The sequence below is a fragment of the Oncorhynchus mykiss genome, chromosome 27, assembly GCF_057628025.1.
Source record: "Oncorhynchus mykiss isolate SJ-2025 chromosome 27, ASM5762802v1, whole genome shotgun sequence".
Taxonomy (NCBI): Eukaryota; Metazoa; Chordata; class Actinopteri; order Salmoniformes; family Salmonidae; genus Oncorhynchus; species Oncorhynchus mykiss.
In genome coordinates, this window is record NC_143048.1 from 13977360 (window position 1) to 13995000 (window position 17641).

A 17641-nucleotide genomic window follows, 5' to 3' on the forward strand; every position below is an offset into this window, starting at 1 on the left:
TGGATGTGAGACTTTCTTTATTCAGAGTGATGCCTCCAGAAACTCTTGTCTTCCCTTCATTTAGAAGTCCACAGATGAGGAGGCAAATTTATATTTAATCCCTCTGGATCGCTCTGTTTAACTTCAATGGATGGAACTGTAGTTATGAGAAAGAATGATGTCTCGTCGAGGAGCCATAACTTACACAAGCGATCTCCAAAAGTCATTTTCCTGTCAAGTCGGAGAGTGGTGACTAGTTTCTGAACACCATGCATTATATCTGTTCCCATTGGCCACCCCATTCTACCATATCTGTAGAGAAGTCCCTCTAATAAATACATCTACTCTCCTATAGTATATAAGCATGTATTTACACCAACACAGCATTGAGACCTTGTTTTAATGTCATGCGGAATTCCCACCTCTCTATAGAAAATTCTAACTGCAACTTGGGGCTTTCAGTTTTGTTGTTGTTTTACTCAGTATCTCCCGTTGCTAAATGTAAACATTTTACTCATTGATCAACCATTTTCATGGTGCTCCGTCATAGCGACTGAAGATGGACCCATTCCACTACTACGCAGTGGTGTAAAGTAACTAAGTAAAAATACTTTGACTTAAAACTTACTCCAAAAACAAGTTCTGTTCTCTACCTTACTATTTATATTTTTGACAACTTTGACTGGTACTCAACAACATTCCTAAAGAAAATATATATTTTTTTACTTCCATACCTTTTCCCTGACACCCAAAAGTACTCGTTACATTTAGAATGCTCAGGCAGGAGAGCAATATGGTCCAATTCACGCACCTATCAATATTACGCATTGTCATCCCTACTGCCTCTGATCTGGCAGACTCACTAAACACAAATACTGCGTTTGTAAATGATGTGTACGTTTTGGAGTGTGCCCCTGGCTGTCCATAAAAAATACATTTGTTCGGTCTGGTTTGTTTAATATACGGAATTTGATGTATAGCATTTACTTTTAGTTTTACTCAAGTCTGACAATTGAGTATTTTTTGCACCACTGTACTTTGAGTCTGGTTTGCCTCTGCTGCACCGGTGATAGAGCCATGGCCATCCCTGCAAAACCCATGGTACTCGACCCTGCTTCAGTTAAAGCAGTCTAGCTGGACCCAAAAATCATGTTATGCAGCCAGCTGGAATTTATAGAATGCCACTGCAACACATAGTTTCTACACACCTGTCTGTCACTTTCGCTCTCCCTCTTTTCCAACATGCTGGTTTACATTCTGAACATGCTTCCTTCTTTGACATCTCTCCTGTCTTACTTCCTTCATCACTTCCTTGACCAATACTTTGTTTTCTCTCCTTCTCTTCCTCGTTTGTCCAGTGAGTGTGTATAACATTTGAGTGTGCAATAGGAGGTTGATGTTAACTGGGTGTCATCCAGGCTCCAGGCCACACACAACCTGTGTGGTGCCCTTGTTACAGTATTGTATGTGTGTTTGTTTGTCTTGGTGAGAGACCACATTTGCATTTGTTGGCGCATGCATGTAGTTATATGTACAGTTCATATTTCAGTATGTGTGTGTATGTGTTTTGTATGTAATTGTGTGTGTATATCTGGTATGTCTATAGATCCCTTAGGTATTAGTGATCCAGTGACAATGACCAGGTCCCAACCTTTGGCCTGGGCCCTGTCCTGTTGTAGATGTGTTTATTATAATAACTATAATGTATATCAGTGTTTTGACTAGTAGCCCTGTCTCTGCTCTCATGTGTCCTCTAAAAGCCCTCTATGTGGCAGTAGGCCTCCAGGCTGGAGAAGAGGACGTAGAGGAACCAGAGGCCCAGGAAGAAGAGGCTGGTGATGATGCGTGCTGTCCGCGGCCCGCCCAGCTCCCCCCCAATAGAGGGCCGCCGGCGAAACAGTAGCACGCCCATGCAGATGAAGGCGAAGCTGGTGAAGAGGGTGACGGAGAAGGCCAGGGAGCCCGGGTCCACGCGGAATTCCTTGCCCTGCACCTTCCAGTAGACGGCCGCCACTGACCACGCCACCCCGATGCCCAGGAACACGTTGACCGCGTTGCTGCCCGTCACATTGCCCACCGACGCGTCAGCGTGCTGGTCCTGCGTAGCCGCCACCTTGCTGGCAAACGTGTCTGAGGAGGGAGGGAGGAGGGTAGGAAGGTTGGGAGAGAACAGAGAGAAGAAAGACAAGTGAAGAAGTGAGAGAGAAGTACCTGTCATCACAGCTTTCAGCATCTTAGTCATACTGTTGTCATAAGTCAACCACAGACAACACTTGTTACCATAAACATATTTTGTTGTGGTCACACAAGGATTTCACTAACTGGCCAAGCTGCAAGGCAGGAAGTTCTGCAATTTCCCAAACAGTAATGCTATTACTGGCAACCTTATACCTAACCCCTCATAAAATGAGGGCTGGTTATGGTATTTAAATGACATTAAGATATACACTGAACAAAAACAGAAACACAACATGTAAAGTGTTGGTCAGATGTTTCATGAGCTGAAATAAAAGATCCCTGAAATTTTCCATACACACAAAATCTTATTTCTCTCAAATTTTGTGCACACATTAGTTTACATCCTGTTAATGAGCATTTCTCCTTTGCCAAGATAATCCACCCACCTGACAGTTGTGGCATATCAAGAAGCTGATTAAACAGCATGATCATTACACAGGTGCACCTTGTGCTGGGGACAATAAAAGGCCACTTTAAAATGTGCAGTTTTGTCACACAAACCAATGTCACAGATGTTTCATGTTTTGAGGGAGCGCACGCAATTGGTATGCTGACTGCAGAAATGTCCACCACAGCTATTGCCAGAGAATTTAATGTTGATTTCTCTACCATAAACCCTCTCCAACATCTTTTTAGAGAATTTGGCAGTGTGTCCAACCGGCCTCACAACCGCAGACCCAGTGCTCTACAGTGCAGTATTTCACTTGCATTTGCCACTAAAAATAGATATGTGCGAACCTAAAAAAATATTTACGAGCACAGTGTGCGATTAAAGATTACAACCCATGGTAATCTATGTTTCCCCCGCTGACGCAGTCCAGTCAGAGAGAGAGAGAGAAAGGTGAACAACACTGGAAAATAGTATCGGTATAGGCTATAAATTAACGTGCTGGCATCGCTAAAAATGAAGCCCATTCAATTTTAATTTAAGCGAAAAAGAGACTAGGAGAAAGAGGAATCCGGCAATGGGGATTCGCAAGGTTCAACTAATGAAGCCTCTTCACAAGGTTGACCTGAGGCTAACGTTAGGGATGCTGAAAACAACATTAGCGACGCTACCGTGACCCCCGCTGTCACTTCAACGTCCACTGTAGCCGGTGGAGGGAGAACATATAGATTCAATGCGAATTGGCAAAAAAAATTCCCATGAGTAGAGTTCGAAAACAACGTCATGTTCTGCAAATAATGTAGAGGGCAGAAACAGGCGGGATCGTCTTTCGTGTCAGGAAACCCGCATCTGAAAAGAGATAGCGTAGCAAATCCAGTGCAGAGATCTGTACCTGTTGAGAGAAACCTTCAGGCACGTTGTCAGCAGCCTTGAGGAGGCAAGTGCTGCTGTCTGAGGAGGAGAAGAGGAGGTAACTGAAAATAAAGATAAACATCGCATACTTCATTGCGAAAGAAGAACATTTCGTCAAATTTGAGCCGCTTATCAGACTCCACCACAAAAACAGAGTTGACATTAATCACACATACGACAATGATGTAAAATGTGCGGAGATGATCGGTCAAATTGCTGACATAATGAAAGAGCGCCTGTCAGCGAATCTGAAAGCCGCGAAGCATCTTGCCTTTCTAATAGACGGAGACACTGATATATATCTAACACCGAATGTGAGATTGTCTACGTACGCTTGTTGGAGGATGGGAAGGAAGCCAGTCAATCTTCTGGTCGGACAACAGACACTTGAGCACTCTCATGCCATTGGTAAATTGTTCCTCTTTATAGGCTTTATTCTTGTGTAAAGTTGAATCATTATTCATAATGGAGATCATCTAGTTTGTCAGAAATACTTTTGTATAATTGTTTTTTGTGTGTTGTCATTCGAGGTGTTCTGGATGCCACCAAGGCCACATTTGGTGATGTTTGCCCAGAGGGGCAGATGGTGCCTCCATGAACATGGGTCACCGTGGGAGAGTGATTGCCCACCTGCAGAGAGAGGCAGGGGTGGCATATAATCCCAATCCACTGTATGCCACATAAATTTGTAACTAATACATTCTCTATGATTTCGTTTTATTTGCTAGCAGAGAATGTTAAACAATACTGTGTGTGTGTCTGTCTGTGTGCTAAGTGCTGGAATGGTAAATACCAGAGAATTATTGTTTTCTGTTGGCACAAGAGACAGGGGGGGAAGGAGACAGTGAATTGTTTGGAAGATTCTGTTCTGACCTTCACAGACTAGAACTGGCAATACTGACCATTCAGAAGAAAGAGCCAAAGGTGTCTGTCGTGTACGATCTTCTGAATCTGATATGGACGACGTATCACTTCAGCGGAAAATCCAAACGAGAACTCTATGTTCTTGGGCAAGAGCTCGTCGGTGTGGATATTTGCACACCGTCAAGCAACAAGGGAACTCGCTGGATCCCCCATGTCCACAGAGCCCTTAAAGTGTTCCTACAGCATGGACAAGACAAGGACCTTGCCACTGACGAAGGCCAGTACTCCGTTGTTCTGCAGCACATGGAGCACCTGGCCGTAGCATCAACAACGGAAGTTCAAGGGCGGGCAAAGGTCAGTTTTACACAGGAAATGTAATTCCACACTCGTTTTAAAAAATAGGTTCAAGACTAAGATGAACTTTCAGAATCAAGTAATTGGCAGGTGACAGTGTATTTATTCACTACTTAACAGATAAAGCGGGAAATGGAGAATGCACTCTTTTGTGTATTCTGCCATTTTCTTTCAGACATGTTTGAGGAGCTAGCCTCACCCTGCAAAGAAATGACCTGATCCTCCCCCAAGTCACGTCAGAGTTGAGGAAGACAGTGACCAGACTGGAAGCACTAAAGCTTAGGGCAAAGGCAGGAGGCATGCTGGACAAGATCCAGACCATGCTTCCTCATGATGAGAGGAGATTCCAGGTGTGTTAGGATGAGAGCTTGTTATAATGCAAGAGAAATCGATGATTAAGACAGATTCTCAGTGTGAGAATCAATGTATTCGTTGCCCGATAGAACGATTTGAGATAGAGGGAAATGCAGTGGAGAAGTCTTAAATTGTTTTTAATGGGAGACAGACAAATGGCCAGACATTTCATTGTGTGTGTGTGGGTGTGTGATTTCTGTTAAAGGGAATAACACTGAAGGGGAATCTGAAAGGCTTCACGGACCTCACCCCAATCCCCAGCTGAAGCAGCACATGGAGGCGGCCATCAACATCGGCGTGGATGATCTCAAAGCCAGGTGTGGTGGTTTGCTGAAGGATGAGGGTGTCCAGACCCCAGTGGAGTCTTTCAGAGACCTGGCCAGAAGACCAGGATAGCCTTCTCACCTTTGGCGATGATGGTGTGGCACAGCTGATGAGGCTTTTCAAGAAGCATCTAGAGAGGTAAGAATTTATTTCTTTGTATTTTTCACCCCTTTTTTCTCCCCAATTTCGTGGTATCCAATTGTTAGTAGTTCCAGTCTTGTCTCATCGCTGCAACTCCCGTACGGACTCGGGAAAGGCGAAGGTCGAGAGCCATGTGTCCTCCGAAACACAACCCAACCAAGCCGCACTGCTTCTTAGTTTAAATGAAATTGAAAGATATAATCTTTTCCCTAGAACCTACTGGAGTTGGTGCAGCTTATGCTGGTGCTGCCCATTTCACCCGCCCAGTGTGAGTGAGGCTTCTCTGCGCAGAACCGAAGACCTGATGAGGATCAGCCTGGAGGGTTCTCCTGTCGAGGAGTTCCATCCCACTCCTGCCGTGGACCGCTGGCTGACCTCTAAGCGTGCCAGACGGCTGACCTCTTAGCGTGCCAGACGGCCAACATAAAAAAGCAGCTGGACAACTGATATCCTTTGCGTCTAGTAGGCCTGGGTTAATGTGTGATTTTGGTGGTATGTGCTGTTCCACAGATGTGTGTCCCTTAGTACACGCTCACACATGCAGTATAAATATATATGTGATAAATTGTTTGTTAATAAACTCTGTTACATTTTTCACTGTGCTCCTAAATTTCTTTGTGTGCTCCTACACTTTTTCATTTAGGAGCGCATGTACTCCTTGGGAAAAAAAGATAGTGTAGAGCCCTGGGCAGACCACGTGTATGGTGTCGTGTGGGCGAGTGGTTTGCTGATGTCAACATTGTGAACAGAGTGTCCCATGGTGGTGGGGTTATGGTATGGGCAGGCATAAGCTACGGACAATGAACACAATTGCATTTTATCGATGGCAATTTGAATGCACAAAAATACAGTGAGGCCCATGTTTTTTGAAAGGTATCTGTGACCAACAGATGCATATCTGTATTCCCAGTCATGTGAAATCTATAGGTAAGGGCCTAATACATTTATTTCAACTTGACTGATTTCCTCATATGAACTGTAACTCAGTCAAATCAATGAAATTGTTGCATGTTTCTATTTTTGTTCCGTTTAGCATCATCTCTCACCAGGAATGGAAGTACCCAGAGCCACAAACACCACGGCAGTGACAGTGTCCCTGAGACCCACAGTGCAGCCGAAGTGGGAGGCTAGGTCCCCGATGATAGCAGTCAGGATGCCGATAACCGAGATGGACACGAAGAAGCAGGCCCAGCCATTCCAGTACTCGGTGGGCGGAACGAAGGCGAACAGAACCTTCCAGAACACCGTCAGGAAGTGCATGACGTAGTCGTAGCAGGATGGCAGACGCTCCTCACGCCCCTCTTCATCATCGTCATCACCTGGGAGGGGACACAGTAAAACATAAGAGCCACATATACAAACACACTCATGCACGGACGCACACCAGTGGTGGTCGGTGCCATTTAAGATGAGGGAGGACAATACATTTTTTTATGAGCATGGCCTTATTATCTATTACAGAATACTGGATGACTCTCATTCATATTCCATTCACCCAGCTCAATGTAACATCGATAGGATTAGGCTACTACATGATACTTGAATTTTCCCTATACCCATCATGAGGTTGCTACAACCTAGCCTATGGATGAACGTTTACAGCGTAGGTGTACAGGTTGTGAGAAAAATCTAAGTGACCGACAGTGACACATTCGGTACCACCTTGCACACTCTTGCCTACATCTAGCTGATCTAGGGTGTACTCATTAGTCCAACAGTTGCAAACAGTTTATATTGGACAAACTCAGGTGTGTTTATCCCTGTTTCATTCTGTTTGCTTATGTTTTTTTTTTTTTTTACAGAATCGGAGGAATGAATACACCCCTGAACACACTCAAACACAGTTCACTTTCATAGCAGCCACATACAAACAGTATGATCACTTTGCTCATTGTATATTCCTTCTCACATCTACGAACACCTTTTCGATTCACTTGTGGACTTCAGTGCACAACACATCAGCTGTCTGTGACCAGGAGAAAAAACCTGCTACAATCATGCAGTACAGTGTACAGTCAGCAAGCAGTTTAGCAGTTACACCAGCGAGCCCTGGTGGCAATAAATTAATACAACCAAAAGCTTACCTGGACTTGGAAGAGTTTCAGTGTTGGATAGCCATAGCCAGCTAGCTAACATAGCATCCCTCTTTGTTTGAGTAGGCAAAACTAGCTTTCTGCATTTGCAAGTGAAGTAATTAAAAGTGAGAAAAATAAATAAAACAAAATAGCTAGTTCTCTCTCTTGCTTATCCTTTATTTTTGAAGAAATTAATTTGTTTAAAACGGTTGAACTATGGTCTTTCTCTCTGAGTCAACTACTCACCACATTTTATGCAGTGCTAGCTGTAGCTTCTGCTTTCAGTACTAGATTCATTATCTGATCCTTTGATTGGGTGGACAACATGTCAGTTCATGCTGCAAGAGCTCTGATAGGTTGGAGGACGTCCTCCGGAAGTTGTCATTATTACTGTGTAACTAGGTGTCCTCCGGCTACACCATGGTGCTACCATACAGAGTGCTGTTGAGGTTACTGTAGACCTTCACTGCAAAACAGTGTATTTTAATCAATTATTTGTTGACATGTGAGTATATTTATAGTAAAGTTTAACCTATAAAAGGATCACTTTTTTAATGTTTCACAATTTGTATTTCTATGAAATTCACTGAGGATGGTCCTCCCATTCCTCCTCTGAGGAGCCTTCACTGGCGCACACACACCACGCTCCGTGTATTACTTTGTGTATTGTTGGATTATGGTGAGACATGTTTGTCTGTAATGAATATAACTGTCCACCGGAGAGAGCTTTTACACGAGACACAGTCAGGCATCGCTCCCATTACCTCAACACCGTGGAAGACAGCTTTGCTTTCTATTCATTACATTATGTAACAGATATTACAAACATAAATATCACAGAAACCTTGTCATTTGAAGTCTGAGGGTTTGCAATTATCACTTTTCAAACAAGTTATTTCCTGTTATAATGAGCTTCCAAAATGAAGGGACTGTGTCCTCACTTGTTACCCCTTGACATGTCACACTTAAAGAGCAAGCTAACACTCACTTTCTAAATGGAAAGCGTGGAACGCTTTTTGTATGAAAAATAAAGGACTCCAAATATTTGATGTAATCACGGCTCTGTACAAAAAGCCCTCAGACCGCTACTCAAAGCATGAGCGGGTAATTACATTCATAAAGCAGCCAGTCAGTGTGTGTGTATGATACAATGTCAACTGTGAGACTCACCTTATTCATCTTTCTCTCATTCAATAGAAATCACGCACACACACACACACACACACACACACACACACCAAAAGCTGACCTGCGCTGACAGTCACAGCTTCCACGAACTGCTCCCTCCATGAGTGAGTGCCAATCACAAGGGCCAAGTTAGTCTTCTTAATGAGCTTGTCAACGGTGCTCTGCCAATCACAAACAAAGAGCACATAGTCAACATCCTATTATAGAGAAGGCGGCAAACTTAGATGCGTGACCGGAACTCTAATGAAGAAGTTAGAGACAGTGGCATCGTTACCATGAGAAGTGCAGTATTATCTGGTATTTTATTAGGATCCCCATTAGCTGTTGCGACAGCAGCTGCTACTCTTTCTGCAGTCCATTTCTGAAGTAATATGAATTCACAACAGCACTATTTTTGGTTTCACCGCAACCACACACGTAAACACACACGTGCTGTGGCACATCGGTTTATAAAGACACTCCCCCCAAGCACAGCAAACCACATGCTGAGTCCTGGGATCCACTCAGACACTAAAGGAAAGCATTATATCCAGCACTCAAGTACGACTGCACTAAACTAACTTCCTCCTACTCAAACAAACCAATAAAACCGTCCTATTAAACACCCTAGCCAAACCCAACTGGATAGGAGGTTTCATTGGCTAGAAAGGTCTCACCACTGTGGGTAAACTTCTGCAAGACTGGGGACTATAGGCAATGGACTTCAGCTTTTAGGTAACTGGGACATACTGTTCTTTTCAATAATGAGTATGGTTACATGCACACAATAATATGATTATTATGGATAGTCCGATTAATATAATCATTTGTTTAAAACATTTACATGCTTTGCAAGAGGAATTATTGTCTGAATAATCCTGTTTCAGGCTACTTGATGTGGTAAATAAATGCAGAAAATTGGCAGTAAAAATAAGCGCTGTACCACAGAAGCCAGGTTATTTTTGATTCTGAGTTTGGACATATAAAGTTTGTAGGGGACAACTAATTCTAAGATGCATACTTTCAGTTTTTACGATCTCACTTCACTCGTGCAAAAGAGGGAGGCTCACACTACGTGCGTAGATTAAATACACTGGCGGAACAATGATTAAGTTTACATGTCCTAATAATTCGAAAGATTGCTCAGTGTTTTAATCGGTGTATGTTTACTCTCGATTTGACCTCATGCCGATTAAGATAAGCAGAGCAAAGCGTTTACATGACTATTGCCATTGTCGGCCTACTGCCATAATCAGTGTTTAACATTGAACTATTAGTGCACATGTAAACCATTGGATGCTGGTGGGAGGAGCTATAAGAGGATGGGCTCATTGTAATGGCTGGAATGGAATAATTGGAACGGAGTCAAACATGAGGTTTACATCTATTTGACACGTTCTATTTAATCCATTCCAGCCAATACAATGAGCCCGTCCTCCTATAGCTCCTCCCACCAGCCTCCACTGATGTGAACGTTGTCTCTGACTGCCACCGTATAGGAGCTGCCTGGGCATACAGTATGTGATGCTCAGCGCTAGTAGTGTTTCCTTCTTGTTTTCTAAATGTGGAAACTTCATCACCTGTGTAAACATTTCTCACTGGTCCTTTTTTTTTTTTTTTTTTGCATGCACTGTCCACCCATCCATAGAGTAAACAATGCTATTAAACTATGTGACATTGATCTAGGATTTCGTAAAGTCAAGTGCCAGTCGTTGAAATTACTTGAGAGTTCAATTACCTGTTGTGCTTGTTTTGTGCTGCTACAAATCACGAGTGACAAGCGCAATCTTATTATAAATAATAAATTCATCTTAATCAAGTCAAGAAGAGGCACACGGCCTGATTGGATGAAATCCCTGGCCATGGTGATATAGGACTTCAATGAGCTAGCCGTCATCCGTCACAACCGTTGGCTCACTTCAATACCAACCTTCTGAGCACAGTGGAGGATCGTTCCGCCTCAGAAAATCCAACGCAAGTCAATGTTACCTATATTAGCATGTTCATGCTTCATGCCCAAATCATCTTAAGGTATCTAAAAATGGATTGTGTAACTCAATTATGTTATTTGGATACGAATTGTGAAAATGCTAATATAGGTACCATTGACTTGCATAGAATGTTTTAAAGTGGAACAACACTCCACTCTGCTCAGTGTCTGTCCTCAGAAGGGTTGGAGTTAAAGCACTTTGTGGCTCTGTGATCTTGGATAGATAACAATGTGATCTTAGTAGATAACAATGAATAAGATGATATGGACATGATGGAACTGATCCTAGATCATTGATACATATACTGAGCTCTGATGTGGCCAATAGAGTGAAGCAGGGGAGAAGAGGGGTAACATACCTTAAACTCATAAGACTCCTCAATGACCACCTCCAGCCGGCTGTGCTCCCCCAAGATGGGCTTTCCCATCTCTGCAATGCGCCTCGCCTCCTCCTTCTCTGCACTCATCTGGCCATCAGGATCCTCTAAAAGATGGAAGGAAAGAGGAGGGATGAGATGCATAGATCAGTGAAGGAGAGAGGAGAGTAGAGAGTGGAGAGAGGGGGGTGAGGGAAGAGCTAGAGAGTAAGTGTAACTCAAACATGCCAACATGCCTCACAAATAGATAAGGCCAGAGTCCTATCAATAATTGAGTTTGAGTCAGCGTTATTTCTTCATACAGTATATCACTCATCTGTATTAGCCCATGTTTGTGGAGATGTGTGTGAGTGGGGGAGGGACACAGTCAGAGAGAAGGAGAGATAAGAGGTTGGCGGTGAATGTGTGGGTGTGATGGGGAAGCAAGAGGGGAAAAGAGAAGAGCTAAGGACAGACTAGTGGGGTAGATTCATGAGAAGAGGAAAGTAGGACTGGGAGACATAGCAGCAAAAAGATAGCCAGACATTGTGTTAGAGAAAGATACAGACAGAAGGTGAGTGTAAATTAGGGTAGATTTATGCTGACTTGAGGTGGGCAGAGACCAATGTCCCAAATGATTGATTTTGTGGCTGTCAATCATATATGCTTGAGGTGGGCAGAGACCAATGTTCCAGTGGTGGGATTTAGTGGCTGTTAATCAAATATTGAGCTGGGCCATAAATAGGCCCCATCTAAAATAACACCTCAAACACACTATAAACAGCTGGGCTAAACCCATTTTCCCTGCTTCCATTCAGCATCATATTCCCTGTCTACATATAGCGTATAATTACTCATCCTCTCATTGGAGGGACGACAAAGACGGTGAGCCGCAAAGACGCACGGAAAGCTTTTCTTGTGTGTCGTCGTCGCCGCGTGGTGAGTGGGCAGATATTATTCCTCTTTAAGTTCCTCTCCTCTGCCTTCAAAGCACAAGCTGTAATTATGAAAGGAGTAGAGAGCTGCCAGGCACCACATGGCAACTGTCCCACTGTATTCCCCCAACGCTCCAGCTCCTTCACCGTGATGCTCTTACAGGGCTACACCAGGGATCCTAATAAATACTAATACACTCTAATGATGACGAAGTATACTGCTGGTCTGCGGTTACTGTGGGTACATTACTGCATCATCAACTCAGGGCCCATATTCACAAAGCATCTCAGAGTAGGAATGCTGATCTGGGATCAGATCCCCCCCCCCCCCCCCCCCATCTCTGTCCATCTCTTATGATCTAGAAGGAAAAACCGATTCTAGATCAACACTCCTACTCTGAGACGCTTTATGACTATGGGCCCTGATTGGGTAGGGCTCTTCAACACCTCTAAGATCTGCATTCGAATAGAGTGTGGCATGGGACGCTGTTAGCTTACAGAAGGACAGTACTCTAATATTTATCCAGGAGAGGCCAGTTGTGCGAGAAACACCTATATAATATTTATCCAAGAGAGGCCAGTTGTGCGAGATATACCTATATAATATTCATCCAGGGATGGATACAAATCGATGTAAGAGTGATGCATTTTATGGAGTGAGCAGGTCCTTATCTTGGATTTATGCTGTAAATAGACTTCCATCAATAAATGATGTCACAATATCCAAGGCCACACTGAGGGCAAATCCCTAAGTGGCTAACTGCCCCAGAGGTGTGATCAAAATAAGGGTCCTCAACTCTTAAGGTTCCCTGGAAAACTTTTGCCCGATAAAGAACCTTTGAGTTAGGTGTGGGGTTCTTGACGTGGCATCTACGGTTCTCCAGAATTCTAAAAGGTGCCCTTTCATAGCACACAGCAAATTGGCCAGTGTTAACTAGTGTTGATTAAAGAGTTAAATAAAAAAAAAACCTGTGTTGGTGTAGGCGCCGGAGGAGATGGCCGCTGTTTTACGGTCTCCTAACCAATTCTGCTATTATGTGGGGTTTTTTCGCGATATTTGTAAATGATTTTGTACATAATGTTTCTGCAACCGTATCTTATGGAAGAAAAGAGCTTCTGGATATCAGGACAGCGATCACTCACCTGGTGGGCAGTCTGTGCATATTTGTAAACAACAGCTGGTGCACTAAATCTAAGGAAGTCTCTAGATTTTGCTCGCCTGAAGTAGAGTATATTGTGATAAACTGCAGGCCACACTACTTGCCTAGAGAGTTTTCAGCTATAATTTTCATGGCTGTTTATTTACCACCACAGACAGATGCTGGCACTAAGACCGCACTCAGTCAGCTGTATAAGGAAATAAGCAAACAGGAAACCACTCACCCAGAGGCGGCGCTCCTAGTGGCCGGAAACTTTAATGCAGGGAAACTTAAATCAGTTCTACCAAATCTCAACATGTTAAATGTGCAACCAGAGGGAATTTTTTTTTAGATCACCTGTACTCCACACACAGAGACACGTACAAAGCTCTCCCTCGCCCTCCATTTGGTAAATCCAACCACAACTCTATCCTCCTGATTCCTGCTTACAAGCAAAAATTAAAGCAGGAAGCACCAGTGACTCGGTCGATAAAATAATTGTCTGATGAAGCAGATGCTAAACTACAGGACTGCTTTGCTATCACAGACTGGAACATGTTCCAAGATTCTTCCGATGACATTGAGGAATACACCATATCAGTCACTGGCTTTATCAATAAGTGCATTGAGGACGTCGTCCCCACAGTGACGGTACGTACATACCCCAACCAGAAGCCATGGTTTACAGGCAACATTCGCACTGAGATAAAGGGTAGAGCTGCCGCTTTCAAGGTGCGGAACTCTAAACTGGAAGCTTACAAGAAATCCCGCTATGCCCTGCGACAAACCATCAAACAGGCAAAGCATCAATACAGGGCTAAGATTGAATCATACTACACCGGCTCCGACGCTCGTCGGATGTGGCAGGGCTTGGAAACTATTACAGACTACAAAGGGAAGCACAGCCGCGAGCTGCCCAATGACACGAGCCTACCAGACGAGCTAGATCACTTCTATGCTCGCTTCGATTCAAGCAACACCGAGGCATGCATGAGAGCATCAGCTGTTCCGGACGAATGTGTGATCACGCTCTCCGTAGCCGACGTGACTAAGACCTTTAAACAGGTCAACATACACAAGGCTGCAGAGCCAGATGGATTACCAGGACGAGTGCTCCGGGCATGTGCTGACCAACTGCCAGGTGTTTTCACTGACATTTTCAACATGTCCCTGATTGAGTCTGTAATACCAACATGCTTCAAGCAGACCATCATAATCCCTGTGCCCAAGAACACAAAGGTAACCTGCCTAAATGACTACAGACCCGTAGCACTCATGTCCGTAGCCATGAAGTGCTTTGAAAGGCTGGTAATGGCTCACATCAACACCATTATCCCAGAAACCTTAGACCCACTCCAATTTGCATACCGCCCCAACAGATCCACAGATGCAATCTCTATTGCACTCCACACTGCCCTTTCCCACCTGGACAAAAGGAACACCTATGTGAAAATACTGTTCATTGACTACAGCTCAGCGTTCAACACCATAGTACCCTCAAAGCTCATCACCAAGCTAAGGATCCTGGGACTAAACACCTCCCACTGCAACTGGATCCTAGACTTCCTGACAGGACGTCCCCAGGTGGTTAGGGTAGGTAGGAACACATCTGCCACGCTGATCCTCAACACTGGAGCCCTCCCTGGGGTGCGTGCTCAGTCCCCTCCTGTACTCCCTGTTCACCCACGACTGCATGGTCAGGCACGACTCCAACACCATCATTAAGTTTGCAGACGACACAACAGTGGTAGGCCTAATCATCGACAACGACGAGACAGACTATAGGGAGGTGGTCAGAGACCTAGCCGGGTGGTACCAGAATAACAACCTATCCCTCAACGTAACCAAGACTAAGGAGATGATTGTGGACTACAGGAAAAGGAGCACTGAGCACGTCTCCATTCTCATCGATGGGGCTGTAGTGGAGCAGGTTGAGAGCTTCAAATTCCTTGGTGTTCACAACAACAAACTAGACAAACTAGACACACCAAGACAGTCGTGAAGAAGGCACAACAAAGCCTATTCCCCCTCAGGAAACTAAAAAGATTTGGCATGGGTCCTGAGATCCTCAAAAGGTTCTACAACTGCAACATCGAGAGCATCCTGACCGGTTGCTCGGCCTCCAACCGCAAGGCACTTCAGAGGGTAGTGCGTACGGCCCAGTACATCACTGGGGCAACGCTGCCTGCCATCCAGAACCTCTACACCAGGCAGTGTCAGTGGAAGGCCCTAAAAACTGTCAAAGACCCCCAGCCACCCCAGTCATAGACTGTTCTCTCTACTATCGCATGGCAAGCAGTACCAGAGTACCAGTATCTGTCACTTGGACTTATTGCACCCGATACTGAAATGGTTGTTTCAGTTTTTGATGTCTAAGGTAGTCTCATATCTTAGTCTTCGCAACCCTGACAGTCATTCTGAATGCAGGTTGTGGGCGAATAAAATTCGAAACGTTGGACATCCCCACTCTGGCTGGATTACAATTGGAATTACACATCACTTTTGCAAGCCAGCATAATGTGATTTGCAGGGAGGATTAGGGTAAAACTAGGCCCTCAGAAGAAGGCTTTATGAAGTATTATATGACAACGTATTCACTTAGGATCTTACTTGGTGAAGGCAACAGGACTGAAAATGAATGAATTCAACAACCATGTATCCATCACTAGCAAACACAGTCATGTGTGTTACTGGTAACACCAACATTCACTCAAAAGGCACTCTGGGAAATGTGGAAATAATATGCAGGGCTATTCAATTCCAGTCCTGAAGGGCCGAAACATGTCTGGATTTAGATTTTTGTATGGTTCTTCAGAGACCCTTACATTGATGTTGTTATATAGTGTACCAACTCATGTGAAATGTTTGTTGTTTTTATGGATGATTCGGAACCAAAACCAATTCCCCCACATGTGCCTTTAGGGATAATAAAATGTTCTGTGGGCTGTTTCTAGGCTGGTTGTGTGAGACAAGTTGCTGATGGTCTTACCTTGGTTAAGCAGAAGGGCTGGAAGAAAGAAGGAAAAACAGAACAGTCAGTACAGCAGTCCAAACAGAAGAACATAACAGTCAGCACAGCAGTCCAAACAGAAGAACATAACAGTCAGCACAGCAGTCCAAACAGAAGAACAGAACAGTCAGCACAGCAGTCCAAACAGAAGAACAGAACAGTCAGTACAGCAGTCCAAACAGAAGACCATAACAGTCAGCACAGCAGTCCAAACAGAAGAACAGAACAGTCAGCACAGCAGTCCAAACAGAAGAACAGAACAGTCAGTACAGCAGTCCAAACAGAAGAACAGAACAGTCAGTACAGCAGTCCAAACAGAAGAACAGAACAGTCAGCACAGCAGTCCAAACAGAAGAACAGAACAGTCAGCACAGCAGTCCAAACAGAAGAACAGAACAGTCAGCACAGCAGTCCAAACAGAAGAACAGAACAGTCAGCACAGCAGTCCAAACAGAAGAACAGAACAGTCAGCACAGCAGTCCAAACAGAAGAACAGAACAGTCAGCACAGCAGTCCAAACAGAAGAACAGAACAGTCAGTACAGCAGTCCAAACAGAAGAACAGAACAGTCAGCACAGCAGTCCAAACAGAAGAACAGAAGAGTAAGCACAGCAGTCCAAACAGAAGAACAGAACAGTCAGTACAGCAGTCCAAACAGAAGAACAGAACATTCAGTACAGCAGTCCAAATAGAAGAACAGAACAGTCAGCACAGCAGTCCAAACAGAAGAACAGAACAGTCAGTACAGCAGTGCAAATAGAAGAACAGAACAGTCAGCACAGCAGTCCAAATAGAAGAACAGAACAGTCAACACGGCAGTCCAAACAGAAGAACAGAACAGTCAGCACAGTAGTCCAACTAAGAGCTCTGATGCCATTGCGGACTCTCCTCTAAGAGCCTCGGTTCAGTATAAACATGTTTTTTTTTGTTTTCAACATTCTCTCTATTTCTCTCTCTCTCTGGTTGTACCCTGATTCTCCACTCTTCTCCTAAAGTGTACACTTGCAAAGATTATGGCATTGATTTAAGAATGGTGGAAACTCCCTCCAGCCAATGTTTACGCCAATCCTATGCTTTTAAATCCACGATGGGGAGTGTGCAAGTGTATGCTCTCTCTCTCTCGCTCACACACACACGAACGAAACACACACAAACGAAACACACACACAGACACTAGGGCTATTTCCTCTTTATTTTCTTCACCTCACACACGATTGGACATCACGCTTTGGTTGGCTCTGCGACTCTGAAAGGTCTATACTTGTATCTTCATTTCACCAGCAGAATCGAAAATCCATTCTTTACCAAACAAAGCCACCTATAGTGCCTTACTGGTACTAGCGATAAGGCCCAACTCAATCAGAGCCTGAAATGGAATGAAAAAGGTACAGGTACTTACTTTAATTGGACCGTAC

General features: G+C 44.1%; 1 protein-coding gene across 1 annotated transcript in view; it reads right to left on the reverse strand.

Moving 5' to 3' along the window:
- The window catches only part of LOC110507584 (sodium/calcium exchanger 2), a 101710-nt gene continuing 84069 nt past the window's right edge, over nucleotides 1-17641 (reverse strand). Inside the window, exons 9-13 of the mRNA XM_036964940.2 lie at nucleotides 16206-16223; nucleotides 11146-11270; nucleotides 8879-8978; nucleotides 6601-6873; nucleotides 1-2109 (exon numbers count right to left, since the gene is read on the reverse strand). Of these exons, the coding sequence (XP_036820835.2) occupies nucleotides 1733-2109; nucleotides 6601-6873; nucleotides 8879-8978; nucleotides 11146-11270; nucleotides 16206-16223 (893 nt within the window). The 3' untranslated portion in view covers nucleotides 1-1732. The remainder of the gene's footprint in view (nucleotides 2110-6600; nucleotides 6874-8878; nucleotides 8979-11145; nucleotides 11271-16205; nucleotides 16224-17641) is intronic.